This window comes from Vicugna pacos, chromosome 9 (genome assembly GCF_048564905.1).
Source record: "Vicugna pacos chromosome 9, VicPac4, whole genome shotgun sequence".
NCBI lineage: Eukaryota > Metazoa > Chordata > Mammalia > Artiodactyla > Camelidae > Vicugna > Vicugna pacos.
Window position 1 is genome coordinate 16313119 of NC_132995.1, and position 14444 is coordinate 16327562.

The 14444-nt window shown below is 43.4% G+C and overlaps 1 protein-coding gene across 6 annotated transcripts in view; it reads right to left on the minus strand.

Moving 5' to 3' along the window:
* Nucleotides 1-14444, minus strand: part of GARRE1 (granule associated Rac and RHOG effector 1) — a 76542-nt gene that overhangs the window by 9092 nt on the left and 53006 nt on the right. For all 6 annotated transcript variants that reach the window (XM_072967249.1, XM_072967245.1, XM_072967246.1 and 3 more), the window contains 7 exons: nucleotides 11713-11853; nucleotides 11401-11496; nucleotides 11118-11279; nucleotides 10037-10195; nucleotides 7841-7938; nucleotides 2491-2616; nucleotides 328-1361 (listed from right to left, as the gene is read on the minus strand). In XM_072967249.1, the coding sequence (XP_072823350.1) occupies nucleotides 328-1361; nucleotides 2491-2616; nucleotides 7841-7938; nucleotides 10037-10195; nucleotides 11118-11279; nucleotides 11401-11496; nucleotides 11713-11853 (1816 nt within the window). The remainder of the gene's footprint in view (nucleotides 1-327; nucleotides 1362-2490; nucleotides 2617-7840; nucleotides 7939-10036; nucleotides 10196-11117; nucleotides 11280-11400; nucleotides 11497-11712; nucleotides 11854-14444) is intronic.

Sequence of the window (14444 nt, forward strand, 5' to 3'; positions counted from 1 at the left end):
AGCCACCATGGCTCCCAAAAATGGGAGGACCAGATTGGAGTGCACTTGAACTATGGGACCTTGAGCCATTTAAGTAGCTTCTCTTAGCCTCCAGCTTGTCCTCTGTAAAGTGAGAAAATTCCATTTACTTTCTCAGACTCATTCTCACCACTGCTCCCTACCTTTGATGGATCTGCCCCACACTTGCCACCAGATAGTGAGAAAGGTCTTTAAAGGGGGATTAAGTCACGGCCTCCCACAAGTAAGACTGTGGCAGATGGGCTCTATGAAGTCTGTGGTGATTACATTTATGTTAAAACTCCAGGGTGGGGACGGAGGCTCACATACCTGCAGGATCAAAAGGCAGAATCTCTCCCAACATTCCAAAGACTCCATCGCTTTGGTCACGGTTTGGCCAGGTGTTATTTCTAGGTCCCTGTGGCTTCTGCCCCAAAACCTCTGACATCACATTATCCATATAGCTGCTCACCAGACCCAAGCTGTACAAGTCAGAACTGAGATCAGACATGCCAGGCCACTGGCCAAGAGGAGACAGACCCGCTCCAACGGGCTGTGCTGGCTGCTGGGATGAGCCGTGTACCCATTTCCCAGGGGCCCGAGGCTGGGGTGGGGGCGGCTGTGGTCCAACGGGTTGGAGCAGGTGTTGGTAGTACTGGACTTGGGGTTGTTGCTGCTTTGGGGACTGCTGCTGAGGTGCCAGGCCCGGCTGGGGTGTCAGGGGTGTATGTGCCCCAGCCTGAGGTGGCCGCGGTGGAGGGGGCACTGGCAGTGACGGCTGCTGCGGCTGCATGGCTCCTGCCTTCGGCTCAGTCACCATGGCTGTGACAGCAGAATTACGTCTTGTCACCAATGGGGAGCCCTGATGTGACTGGCCCATGTTAAAGCCCGAAAGAAAATCTATCACCTCCTGCATTTCCTGATCAGTTGGTAAGTTCATTCCCTTCTCATCCTTGCCATCATCCACTTGCAGGAAGTTGTCACGCCTTTCCATGAGAAAACCATTGGCCATTTGATTACTGGAATTCTGAGCTGACTGTGAAGGGTCTGTAGTCCTAGGGAAACTGCCAATGTTCAAAATGCTTTGTAACCTTGAGTCAATATTACTGGGCATTTTGGCCTTCTCTTCTGAACACCCAGCTATGAAGATATTTTTGGAAGGGGTATTTGGAATGGAGTAATTGGTGCTGCTGCTGGAGCTAGTACACGAAGCTTTCTTGGTGAACCGGGACGTCAGTTTGGAGAATGTCTTCTGCAGGCCACCTGAAGATTTGTTTCCATTCCCAGAAGGCAGGTCAGTCTGATTCCCAAAATCACAGATCTCTCTTTGAAGCTGGATTTGTATGCAGGGTAAAGCTTGTTCCCTGTTTAAACAGGAATGTATTTTTTAAAAAGACAGATACACAAAGTGGACAATGAAATGGACCTCTTTGGTATTTAAGAAAGACTTTAAGAATAAAAAGATCTCTGTTGGTACCAGGTTCACTAATTTTATAGCTAAATAGATAGCCAAGAGTTTTAAAAGTACATAATTTAAGCATTTACTATCTACATTTATCACAAAAAAATCCACCGTGTCTAACACAAGGCTGTGAAAACTACATTAGGATTCTAGCCTGAGGAATTTAAGTGAAACCGTCTGACTGCAGCACAAGAAAGCAAAGTGTGGCTGGGGTGGGAGACGCAATTGGTAGAGGCCAGTTGTGCACCCGGATCATGGTGACAGAGTCTGGCAGATCCAGCAGAGAAACCATGGACAAATCTTCACAGCAGAGGGGGTGAGTGGGCAGGACTCAGGGACACCACGCAGCACTGTTGTCTTTAGAATTTACAGACAGTGCCAGCAACAGATGGTTGTTACTTCCAAAGTTTTCTGAGCACTTTTTCCTAGTACTGAAAGAAAGAAAGTCCTAGAGATAGAAAGGGCATGGGGTGGGAGCTGGGTAGGCGATGGCTGGTGTGACCCTAGGTAAGTCACCTGACAGAGTTCAGGGCCTTTGCACGCTCATGAGTGAAGAAAGGGGGAGGGCATGGCTAGATCATTAAGGTTCTGACTGGTTCTAAAGCTAATTCACAAAGAGGTAATCTTGCAGCTGTCAGCTACTTTCAGATATAAATAAATTTCATGTAAGACATAAGTAAATTTTCTAAACATTTCTCTACTCTTAGTTCATAAGGAGAATGTGGGTTGGGTTAAAATCTTCTTGATGAATTTAACTCTGAAATGATAAAACAAACGAAGGCAAAAATGTTAACTACCTGGGGTATCTGGGTAAAGGGCATAGAGTAATTCTTTGTAACTTTTGCAACTTTTCTGTAAGTTTGAAATTATCCCAAAATAAAAAGTTGCCCCAAAGTTCCTTTTCTTGCCTTAATTACTCACATCCTAACAGTGACCTGAGCTCACATGACCATATATATCCATATGGTCACACTGTCCCTAGGTGTGGACCTGAATGTAAACCAATTCGAGTGATAGGTGGGGACACCAACCTCCCTGCCCTCCAGCGGGTGAGGTCCAGCACAGCCGTGTACAGCACGTCCACCAGACCCAGGGTCTTCTCAGGATCGAGGCTTCTCTGCAGCAGGGACATGGTAGCAGGGTCTTCTTTCAGGCACCTAGGCACAAGCCAGGCTGTGTTAGTCTGGGCTGCCCTTCTCTGCAAAGGTATTTCAAGCAGGTCTTGTACAAAAAGGCCACAACTTTTATGTACTTTTGGCAAAAAATAAAAGTTTAGCAATTGTAAGAACACTTGGAGGATGACAGGGCTGACAGTTAACTTGCTGCTCTGCGAGAGGAGGAGGAAGCAATTGGGTCTGGGGTCTCTAGAGATTCTAACTGTCCAGAGTCTGCTTAGTAGGAAGAGGAGAGTTTGGTGGAGGCGCTGCTTTGCAGGGGCCCTAATGCCCTCTCACTGTCCAACAGGCTTCGGTCCTGACTTTCCTCTCCACGCTGCTGAGATCCTGTGGTCTGGCACAGTACCTACTTCTTCACAAACTTTTTCCATAACACCCTACCCCTCCCTTCCTCTAGAGCAGACCTGTACCTGAGAAACCAAAGGTCAGGGGAGGGAAAAAAAAATTTGCCAACCTGGACTCATGGCAAATTTCATATAAGCAACAAACATGGTCTTCCCATAAATTAATTTTTTCCCTTTCCAAGATGACTATTTCACACCCCCGTCTCCTCAGAGCTCTGCTATTGCTGCCATCTTCCCTTCTGTCCTAGCTCAACTCTCACTTAATTGAGAAAACACATAAGCAGATGAGATCTATTTCAGCTACCCTCACCACTAACTCCACAGCTCACCAGTGTCTGCCCACTCGCCCTGCCTTCTCCCGCTGTCATAGCAGAAGACACGCCCCACTTTTGCCACAGGCCGACCCTCCACCCGGGTACTGCATGCTATGTAGCCTCTTGCTTTCCAAAGGACCTCTTCGAGTAATCACTCCATTTCTCCCCGGTGATACTCCTTTTGGCAAACAAACCAGCCTCACCAACCACCTTCCCTTAGCCCCACATTCTGCTCCAGATACGGCCCCACTTCCGTTAAATGCTCCCCATTTTAACACACTGTCTCCTCCTCTTCCTTACCCCCTATACTCCTCTCACCCACTCTCACCAGGCTTTCATCCCCCTAACTCCATGAAAACAGCTTTTATCAGACAACTGAGATCTTGCCAAAGTCAGGGTCAGTTACCGGTCTCCACTGTATTCAATCTCTCAGCAACGTCATGCAATGTCTCTTTCCCCCTGGATCACTGTCTTCTGCAGCCTTGGTGACCCGACTTGCTCAATTTTCCTCCCACCTGTCTGGCAGCTCCCTTCTGGTCTCGTGCCCCTCCTTCCCCTCCCTCTGTATGCTGGCACACTCCAGGCTTCGCTCTTTCTTCCTAGAGGACTGCATCTGATCCTGTGGCTTTTGAGTTCCCTACACTGGAGACTCAAATTGTTTTTGCCAGTCTAGACCTTCCTCCTGATCTCCACCCTCACATATCTAACTGCACACTCAACAGCACTCCCCACACACCTACTAGGCAGCTCAAAGGGAGCCACAACCCTTGATCCCTCTCCTCCCCGCCAAAGCCATTCTGATTCCTATGATTTCCTCAGTAAGGACACAACACAACTGTCTACCTACAAGTCATCTCCAGCTTCCTCATTCAATCTATCAGCAAACCCTGACAGCCTTTCTTCTAAAACATAATCCAAATCCAGGCCTCCCTCATTCCTGCTCTACTCCAGGAAACCACCACCACCTGGGTCTCAGGGCCAGCCTCCCACCTGGTCTCCTTTCCTCCACTCTTGTACCTCCAGGGCCCATCCTCCGCACAGCAGCAGACTGAGCCTCCTGCGGCGTGAATTGGAATATACCACTCCCCTGTTTATTTAACACCCTCTAGTGGCAACCCATCATGACTGAAATAAAATCCACACCCCTCACACCACAGCCCTGAAGGCTCTTTGTGACCTGGCCCTCCTGCCTCTCTGGCCACACCTCTCTTCACCGTCACCCCTATTCACTTTGTTCCAGCTACAAGTCCTTCTCATGTGCCCTGAATATGTTGGGTTTGCCCACATCTCAGGACCTTCACCTTCTCCCGAACTGCTCCCACATGAAAGCCGATTCCCACCATTCAGGTCCCCACTGCCCATCCAGGGCACGTTTACCAAGAGGCCTTTTCTGAGAGGGAGAACCAGGAAGATGCTATCTGTCTGTGCCTGGGCACTCTGGGAGTTACACGGTGAAGTCAGCACTTGCGAAGCCGTCCTAAGGAGGCAGCAGTCCTCTACAATGATACTCTGGCTTGAGAAGAAACCTATCTGTGAGGATGTGAGCTGTCTAGCCTCAGAAACACTGGAAAAAGCATGCAGCAGGGCAAGCTCTGCCAGTGCCCAACAAGATCCTGGACTCCTGGGAGAGAATCCTGGCCAGCGGACCTGGCTGAGGCTCAGGCACCCGGTTCTCTCAGCCTGGAATCCTGATTACCAGGATATACTTGCTCTTTGCTCCCAAGCCAACTTCTGCTTGTGATCTGCCTGGCCACACGTGTGCCCACTGGGAGAGCATTTTCTGGTCATGTGGAAAGAAGTGCTATAGTTCCTGGCAGCAATACTTTCTCTTTCTGAAAATCAACACATTGGCATTTTTATTTTATTCATCAGTCTTGAGAGCTGACAATAAAATCCCTTTAAGAGACTAAACTCATTCTTTTGATAAATCACCCAGACTGGCTTAAAACCCCCTACGTGTTCTTAGATAAAATCCAAGTGCCTCAGGGACGCTGCAAGTCCTGGGTCCTGTGTGAGAACCCTGGGAGGTTCTGTGACTTCCTGTCTTCCTCATCACCGGGCACTTCTCCAGCTAGGCCAGTTCATGCCTCAGGCCTTTGCACTTGCTGTTTCTTCTGCCTGGAATGCTCTCCTTATCTGCTCTCTGCATGGCCTGCTCCTCTCAAATGTCACATGCTCAAAGAGACCCTTCATGTCCCACCTCCTCGTCCAAAATAGCCTCCCCCCCACCTCTACCCCGGCTATTCTCTATCAGATGACGTCACTCTACTCTTATTCCCCTTGTGTGCTGGCCAGTGTTTGAACTTAACACCTATGCTTATTAGCTGTCCCCTCCCTGACCGCCACTCCATTACAAAGCCAGCTCTATTAGGAGCAGGGACCCTGTCTGTCTTGCTCATGATTAAATTCCCAGAGCCTAGAACAGTGTCTGTCATACAGTAGGCACTCAATAAATATTTGCTGAAAGAAAGAATGAGTGAATAGCTTAAATATGACAGTTTAGAAATCTAAGTAAGGCATTACTTTGGGGGAAAAAAGTATCTGGCAGCTAGACACTTCATTTTATTAAAAGCAAAGCATATAATAAATTCTTGACTAGCTTTGCTAAGAATTTCATTTTTTCCAAAGATGGAGTAAAGCAATCACTTCTTTTCTTCTTCTCAACAAGCACACATTTTGTAATACTTCAAGAAACAAAAACATAAAACTGTATTTTTACCAAAAGTAGCCAGTAGAGGGAGCCCCTTCATATACTCACAGTCTATGAGGTCTTTCATGGAGGTAAAATGAATTACAAAGGAAATGAATCATACAGGGAGAGTTTTAGAAGCAAACTGCAGTGTTAATCATTTTAGCACTCACTATTTATATTCACCCAATCATCAAGAGCTCAAAATTCTTCCTTTAAAAGGAGAATCCTGGTTAACCTTAATATTTTTCAATAAGAACTTGAATTAGCAAATAAATTAAGAATTCTGGAACACAAAAATGTTACAAAAAAGTGACCTTCTAATTTATTGTTTGACAGGAATGAAAATATGTACTTATATTAACATTACACCATTCTCTATAATCAAATTTCAAAATTTGGGGAGGAAACTCACTGAGGGGAGGTTTTGGGGCATGAAGTGAATTGCCAACCCTTACTTGAGACATCAATAAGTTCTAAAACTTTTGGCAGAATCTACTACTGGACTCTCACATTTCAAAAAGAGATGTTTCAGGTGGAGGGTGGGAAGGGATAGACTGGGATTCAAAATTGTAGAATAGATAAACAAGATTACACTGTATAGCACAGGGAAATATACACAAAATGTTATAATAACTTACAGAGAAAAAAATGTGACAATGAGTGTGTATATGTCCATGAATGACTGAAAAATTGTGCTGAACACTGGAACTTGACACAACACTGTAAAATGATTATAAATCAATAAAAAATGTTAAAAAAAAAAAGAGATGTTTCAATATAATCTGAATGCATTACCCAGCTACCACTTCAGTCCACACAGGCACCAACAGTGCCACTGTTACTATCTCTATCTCTTCCCAACTAGATGCTTTAAACATTTTCTATAGAAATATTCATTCTGATAATTTTAATAGCAAACGTCTTCTGATAATGGTTGATTTTTTATTAATAAAGCTGTGATGCCGATCTGCGAGCTGAATCTGTACACACATCCCAAGGATAAATCCCTAGAGGTCGAACTGCTGAGGTCACAGCCCTTAACTTAGGCTTCTGATAAAGAAAATTGCCCCCCAGAAAGGCTGTGTGATTTATTCAACAACGTCTATGACTGCTGTTGTACAGTCTGGTCCAGATCTAGCATTGTTATTCTAAAACGATCTGACAACACGATGGGCAAAATGACGTCGTGCTGTTTCTCTGCTTTCCTTTCCTTTCTTTGTTGGTGAGTCTGCACATGTTCATCATCTCTTTGTTGACTACATCTCTTCTGATTTTCCTGTCTGTGTGCCTTGCCCATTTCTTATTGATTTGTAGGAGCTTTTGTTTAAATAAGCTAAGAAGAATATTTTATTATAAGTTCACAAATATAATCAAATAATTAAAAACAAAAACAGCTCAGTCTGTCTCCGGACTCGCAATGACACTGGGTATATGAAGACACGAGCTACAGCTCATCCAGGCTGCTGTGGGAACAAAGGAGGAAGAGGAACCCTAGTTTCTGTACTCAGCTTTGGAGAAACACCAGGTGACTTAGGGAAAATAATACACTCTGTTCAAAAGCTGTGGACTCAGATAACACAAAAAAGGTAATATTGCTCATTATGATCCATGAGTATGTAACATTTTCGTTAAATTTATTGGTCAATGAGACATTTTTCAGACACCTTGGCTTCCTTATCAGGTGCTGATAATCTTGACACATGAGATTAACACACCACCACTGACCACAAACCCGCACAGGTAGTTAAGACTTGTCATGTGAGATAGTGTGGGGTTTGTCCAAAATAATGCAATCTTCAAAGATGTCCACACTTCAATTAGAGCTTAGGCTTGTGTTAACGTAAGAGTCACATTACCATGTGGACGGGACTTGAACCACGATTCTGGAGCCTTCTAAACTGATCTGGGGGGCATAGGCTTCTTTATTTTCTATTTGTGCCGTGTCAACTACCACCTAAGAGAGAAACAACAACAATAATCAGCTTTCAGAGAGGAAAATGGATCATAAATAAATCTAATACACAAGCCTATCAATGCTGAGTGACTCTGGTGAAAACCACTCCCCCGGCAAGACAGTTACGCAGGGCCCAGTCAGAATCCCCAGTGGAGACAACAGCAAATGATAAAGATGACTGAAAACAGTCATCCTTAATACTTTAATAAACAGAAACCAAATTCGTGGTGTAGGATGTACGGAACTTTGCAATCATTTTTTGTACTTCTTCCAAATTATAAATATGTTAATTAGGGATTACTTTGTTTCCTTTATGTTAGTATTTTTTTATTTTATGCACTTGAAAGAAGTAAAAATGTCATGAAAAATTAAACCAATACTTCAGAAAAGCCTATCTGTAATGACTGAAAACAAGCCAGAAGTGGATGAAGCTTTCTGTAAAGATCATTTTATTCTCAACCATCAATAGAATGGTTACTTCAGGAAAAATGAAGAACCAACCCTTTTCTCCATGATTTCCTCTTATTTAGAGAAGTCTTTAATATTATTACATGGACGCTATAGAATCCTTTGTTGTTTAAAGAGTATGACAAAGTGATGAATATATTTTCAAATAACTAAAATAATTTTAAGAAAATAATTATAGAACACTTTAAAACCAAATCTGTAATATTTCATAAGAGGCAAAGCCATGCAGAGTTGCTTATTATGATTCCAACTTCAGCCTCTAATGGAGCTGATTTCTACTGCTACAGAGTTCCCACAGCTGGTTTGCAATGTCCTTTGGAAAGGGCTTCCTGTCCAAGCAACAGCCATTGTTGGAACAGGCAGGTGTTTCCTCTCCCCTCCCACCCCCAGAATCATAATCAAAAAGTTTTTCATCAGTTACACACAAAGGTGCTCTGGGAACTAGGAAGAAGTTTCTGCTTTCAGTATAACATGGGACTTTTGTGGTTTTTTTTAAGCTAAGTTTTCTCAAAGCAGCCTGTGGGTCCTCCTGCTTTATTTTACATACTCCACTCTGGAGAACTTATTGCCACAGTTCTCTTAGTTTCAGCTAAAATGGTCTTTGGGCATATGGATCAATCTTCTAAAAGCAGTGGGCTCTTCCACACTTCAGCAGGGATCTCCAGTTTACTCCTTTTCTTAGGGGTTCCTATACTAAGGAACAGATCCTAAGGGAAGTGTAACTCATCCCACCTGGTCCTCTACAAGGCAGCACCACCCTGAGCTGGGCCACCTGAGCCCTCACTCACACCAAACAAAAGGACAGCTTCCTCCCAACAGTTCCTTTTATAAATAAAGTAGGAATTAGGTTAAGAAACAGTTCTTTACTTTTCTTAGCCTCTAATTAGGTTCCTTTAATCTCTGAAATGCTGCAATTTTTCAAAAAGTCATTTAACTCTAGAAAGTAGGATTAAGTACAGAAGGTGATATAGGTCAAAGGTGCCTAACAAAAAAACTAGATGTTGATTTCCTGACTCCATCCAACTTTGGCAAAAGTTATTCTTCTCACCACAGGTGAAAAGACCAAACCTATTTCTGAGTTGATGTTATTTTACTGCTAAGAAGCAGACAAACAGAGAGCTGGGATAACAAGTGACTGGACAGGGGTACTACTTATACCACAGAGGAGGTGACATTTGAGCTGACATCGGACAGATGAAGAGCAAGTCACACGAAGATCTCAGAGGAGTATCCTCAGGTAAAAGGAGCACCAAGGGCAAGGGCCTGTGACAGGAAGAAGCTTGGTGTGTTTGAGCAACAGGAAGACATCCACTGTAGCTCCAGAGCAGTCAGGCCAGGTCAAGGGGCTCTAGCAAATCATTACTAATGGAATGGGTTCCTTAAAATAAGGAAAGCCTGCGACATCATTTTGCAACTAGGTTCCCTGCAAATACATGTTATCAATCTATAAAAGAAACAAAATGACTTTTTATAATGCTCTTCCTTTACCTTTTCTATCTGGTCTAAACTCTGTAGCACCAAAGAGCTTTTTAAATTATCCAGTATTCTCATACATGTGCCCATACCACATCCTCACATGCTTAAAAAGTCTTTCTCTACTCTCTCTTTTATCCATCACACAGTCACTCACCAGCCCAGCTTGGCCAAACAGCAGCTGCACGGCCGTCTTGCAGGCACCCCGCCATGTGGACGGGCACACCTGGTTCAGGACTTCAGTCACAGGAAAATCATCCCTGGGCGTGATTCCATTGTAGCAGCCTGCCTCCTTGATCAGCTGTAACATTGTGTGCTACCGATTGATAAAAAGAGAGTTCACGCCTCCGAATAAAGCCATACAAAGTTCTAAAATTTGTAGAAATGTATTTACAAGTACACAATAGACCTCAAGAGAAAATCAATTTATGCACTACTCCCAGATCATGTCATCTTAATTTCTTAAGTAATTATCCTTAGATACCTTGGAAGACTCTCAATCCTGTAGAGTGAATGGCTAGATATGGACACACATGCATTAAGAGACATATGATTTCTATAATAGCACAAAATACAGCAATATTTAGCAATCTGTGGATGCAAATTGGTTGAGGAATTTTGAAATTCTGAATCCTTTTGAATAGGGAAACAAATCATCTGGTAGATGTAATACTAATGAAAACCTCATCTTTGTTTTAGATGACCAAGTGGTTAGGTATGCAAGCTCTGGAAACAGACTGCAAAAGCTTAAATTCCAGTCTACTACTTTCTAGCTGTGTGACCTTGGGCCTCAGTTCCTCTGTCTGTCAAATGGAGGAAAGGGCAGTGCCCACCTGGTGGGTGATCATTAACTGAGACTGCATGGGAAGCACCTGACACTGTCTGGCACACATGATGCTCCACAATTGGTCAGAATTACTGCATTATGACAAGATTTCTCCTCTTATTTATTTCAAGAAAGTCTACTGAAACATTCCTCATAAGCAGTATTTTATAGTGTACTTTCAAAACTGTTATGTTAACTTTGAACAAAATTATAAATAAAACTAAACTGGCGAATGTCTCATTAAAAACATCACCCTAGTCTGCTTTTTGACAGTTTACTAAGGAAGGTCAGTGCCTCTTGCCTTCACTTCAGTTTGGCTTTTTAATCTAGATTCCTTACAAGCCCTCAGGTTTCCTTAAGAACTCTATTTTCAAGTTCACAGCCAGGTTGCTGGAACCCCATGGAAAGCTACCGTCTTAAGTTTCAGATTGTCAGCGGCCGACTCGTTGAAGGAGACACCCTTCAGGAAGCTGGATCCTATCTGCACGGGGACGGTGGGAAGCTCACACTGCATGGGCTGCGGGGGGGTCTGCCTCCGCCCCGTCTGCTGCGCTTCCGCCTCGCTGCAGCAGCCCTGGAGAGGGTGGGATGGGAGAGGCAGGTGACCCACAGCTCATCTCTCAAGACACCTGGCTCATGTGGTGGAGTGACTGCCACACCACAGCTCCCAGGAGCCACCAGAAAGAAAAGCGTACCTGCAAACTGGCTTCAATTGCCTTAGGATTCAGGTGGAAACCAGCTTTCATTGCGTATTCACAGTGACCTAAACTTTCCAGCGCTATTTTATATGCCTGCAAAGAAATTGTTTTCAAGAGTCAAGATTTCATAGCAGATTATAAACTGGCAAGGTCCAACAAAAATAGAACTGTTAAATTTCTACAGTTATTAAAAGACATGAGGCCAACTACTATCTTATTATTCTCTCTAATTCGTTCAACATCACATCTTTAACTCCTTTCCTTGTTTCAATCCCTCAGATATTAATGTGCCAGTTCTGGAAAACTTACTTGCAGAGCACTGTCAATTTTTATGTTCAGTTCTTTTAGCTGGTGCTCAGGAATTGCTGCACTTTGAGAACAGAAGAGCTGCTGAACTTCAATTCCTGCCAGGCGGCCATCACAGCCTCTTTCTCTTAGTCTAGATGTTGCCTGCAACAGAAAAAGTGACTGGTAGGTACAAGAAGATGTTACAGATACTAGTAAAATTAAAAAACAAACAAAAAAAACAACTAAAATATAGCAAGAAACTAAGCATCAGATATAAACCAGACACTCTGGATTGTTTGTATTATGAAGTGAGCAGCCAGAAATTCTAAAAGCCTAAATCAAGCACTAGAGGGAAAGCAAATCTGTACAGCACTACCTTATTTAAGAAACCCTGGAAAAAAGACTTACCTACCTGTCATATTATATATATAATACATATGTAAATAAAACAGTCACATTTCAAATTTCTCTGCTTTAATAAGATAGATACCCTAGAATATTGGCACTTGGGAGTTCCCAGGATTGAAAAAATTATATATGGTTGGGTGGTTCTGTATATAAAGGAAAAAACTTCATTATCAGGAAAAGAATAGGAAAAAACGTACATTGGAACATTAAAGGAGAAACAGAGCTTTTGATATCTGCACAGAAAAATGAAATACTTATTGTTTAGTCATTAAATATGTTTATAAAGAGCACGTAAGACAGAAAAACAAGAAGGAATTAATCTATGTCTTGTGATGAAATGTAAGCTGTCTATACATATGGGCCAGGACTAGAGAATACAGAAAAATATATATTTGATTTATTAGAGTGAAGGAGGGATTCAGGATGAACTGTCTTTCAATTTTTCAATGTATATGTTTGTTGCAATAATATTTGTGCAACAAATATCACTTTTTAACAGTTAATTTTTGTTCTTCAAGCCAAAGTAGAAGTTGTAATATTTACCAAAACTGCAGGACTAGGACTACAGAAAAGTAACTAGCAGCTATAATGCTATAAATGTTCAAACTTCACAAATTCTATATGAATACCAACCACTGCCTGAGCCTTCACAGTCTCATAGTTTAAGACCATTTGACTCCCTTTCTAGGAATTTAAGGATGTAGCCCACAAGGTCTTGTGCAAGGTGTCACTGGATAGACAGTGGAGCACAAAGCCTGGTCCCTACCACCTGGGAGCTGACAGCCTCAAGAGTTGAAAAGGCAAACAAATAAAACATTAAAAAAATTTTTAAATGGAGAAAAATGCCCCAGGGGAAATAAAGAAGTGTAACAGGGAGTGCCCGAGACACTGAAAACTCACCATTTAGGCTGAGGGTTTAAGAAGGAGGAGGCAGTCAGCGGAAGTAGGGGTTAGGGGTCGGGGTGGGCCAGGCAGAAACGTCGGCAAAGGAACTAGCACTCAGTGAGAAGGGGTGAGAGTGGCCTCAGATGAGGCTGGTGAGGAGGCAGGAGCCAGACTGTGTGGGCCTAGGCAGGTCAGGGGGACGGGTCCACACTTCACCCTAAGGAAATGGAGAGAGATGAAGGATGGCAACACAGGAAGGGGAGAAGCGAGTCCAGCCACTGCAGCCATCAGGGGAGGTAATGATTCCCTGAACTAAGGTAGTGATAGTGGACACAGGAAAAAAAAGGGACAGATTTGTAGCATTTTGGGGGTGGAACCTGCAGGGCTTTCTTATGGACCAGATGCAGATGTGAAAGACAGATTGGAGGATACATCTCTGATTTCTTGAGTGAAGAATGGGGGGTGGCACCCCTAGTACTTGCTTGCCTTTGGCAAGATTTGGGGAGAAACAGGTGCATGTGGAAAAGATGAGGCCTGAGCCACCCGAGGAAGACAGCAGCTGAATCCAGGGCCCCGGAGCCCACAGGGAAGTGGACTGGGCACACACATTTGATGGCCCCCAGCACACAAGCAGTTTTTAAAGCTCCAAGACAAGATTGAGGTCGCTCTCTCTCTCTCTTGCTTTCCGAGATGGCCCACACTGTCTATGGAGTGTGTATCTGCTTTCACTTTAAATTAAATACCCCCACACCTTTCTGAGATGGCCCACATTCTGCCTATGGAGTGTATATCTCCTAAGCCATTTTCCCTTCTGAGTGAGACAGACCCCACTCTGTCCACGGAGTGTGTATCTCTCTAAATAAACTTGCTTTCACTTTACCAAAAACAAACAAAAAACCCCCAAAAAACCAAAAAACACTAGATGGAGACCCCCAAGGGAAAAGGACACCTAGACCTGAGCCTTGAGAAACTCACATTCATAAGTTGTGCTGAAGGGAAGATAGCAAAGTGGATGGAGAGGACAGCCCAAGAGGTAAGAGGGTAACAAAGAATGCCTGGTTCTCCACAAGGAGAGGATTTCCAGGGCCTATGTTGCTGTGAGCTGCTGAATGGAGTCAAAGGTTCCTTGGATTTCTGCCAAATTACACGGAAGGCAGTACTGACCTTGACAAGAGAAGGCGTGTTTCTGCATAGGAGTGGAAGCCAGATTTTAGTGAGCTGAATGATGCCACTTATATAAATTTCATATTGTGCAAAATAATATTATTCATCATTAATGGATACATGCATATAGAATAAAAATATTAAAATGTGCATAGGAGTCACAAACTCCAAAATCAAAAAAGGTGATCTCTAGAGAGAAAGGAATACGAATAAGACAGTGGAGAGGTTCAAAGGGAATTCAACTGCATTTGTAATATTTTTCTGTTAAAAATAAAAGGTATGAAGCAAATGTGGCC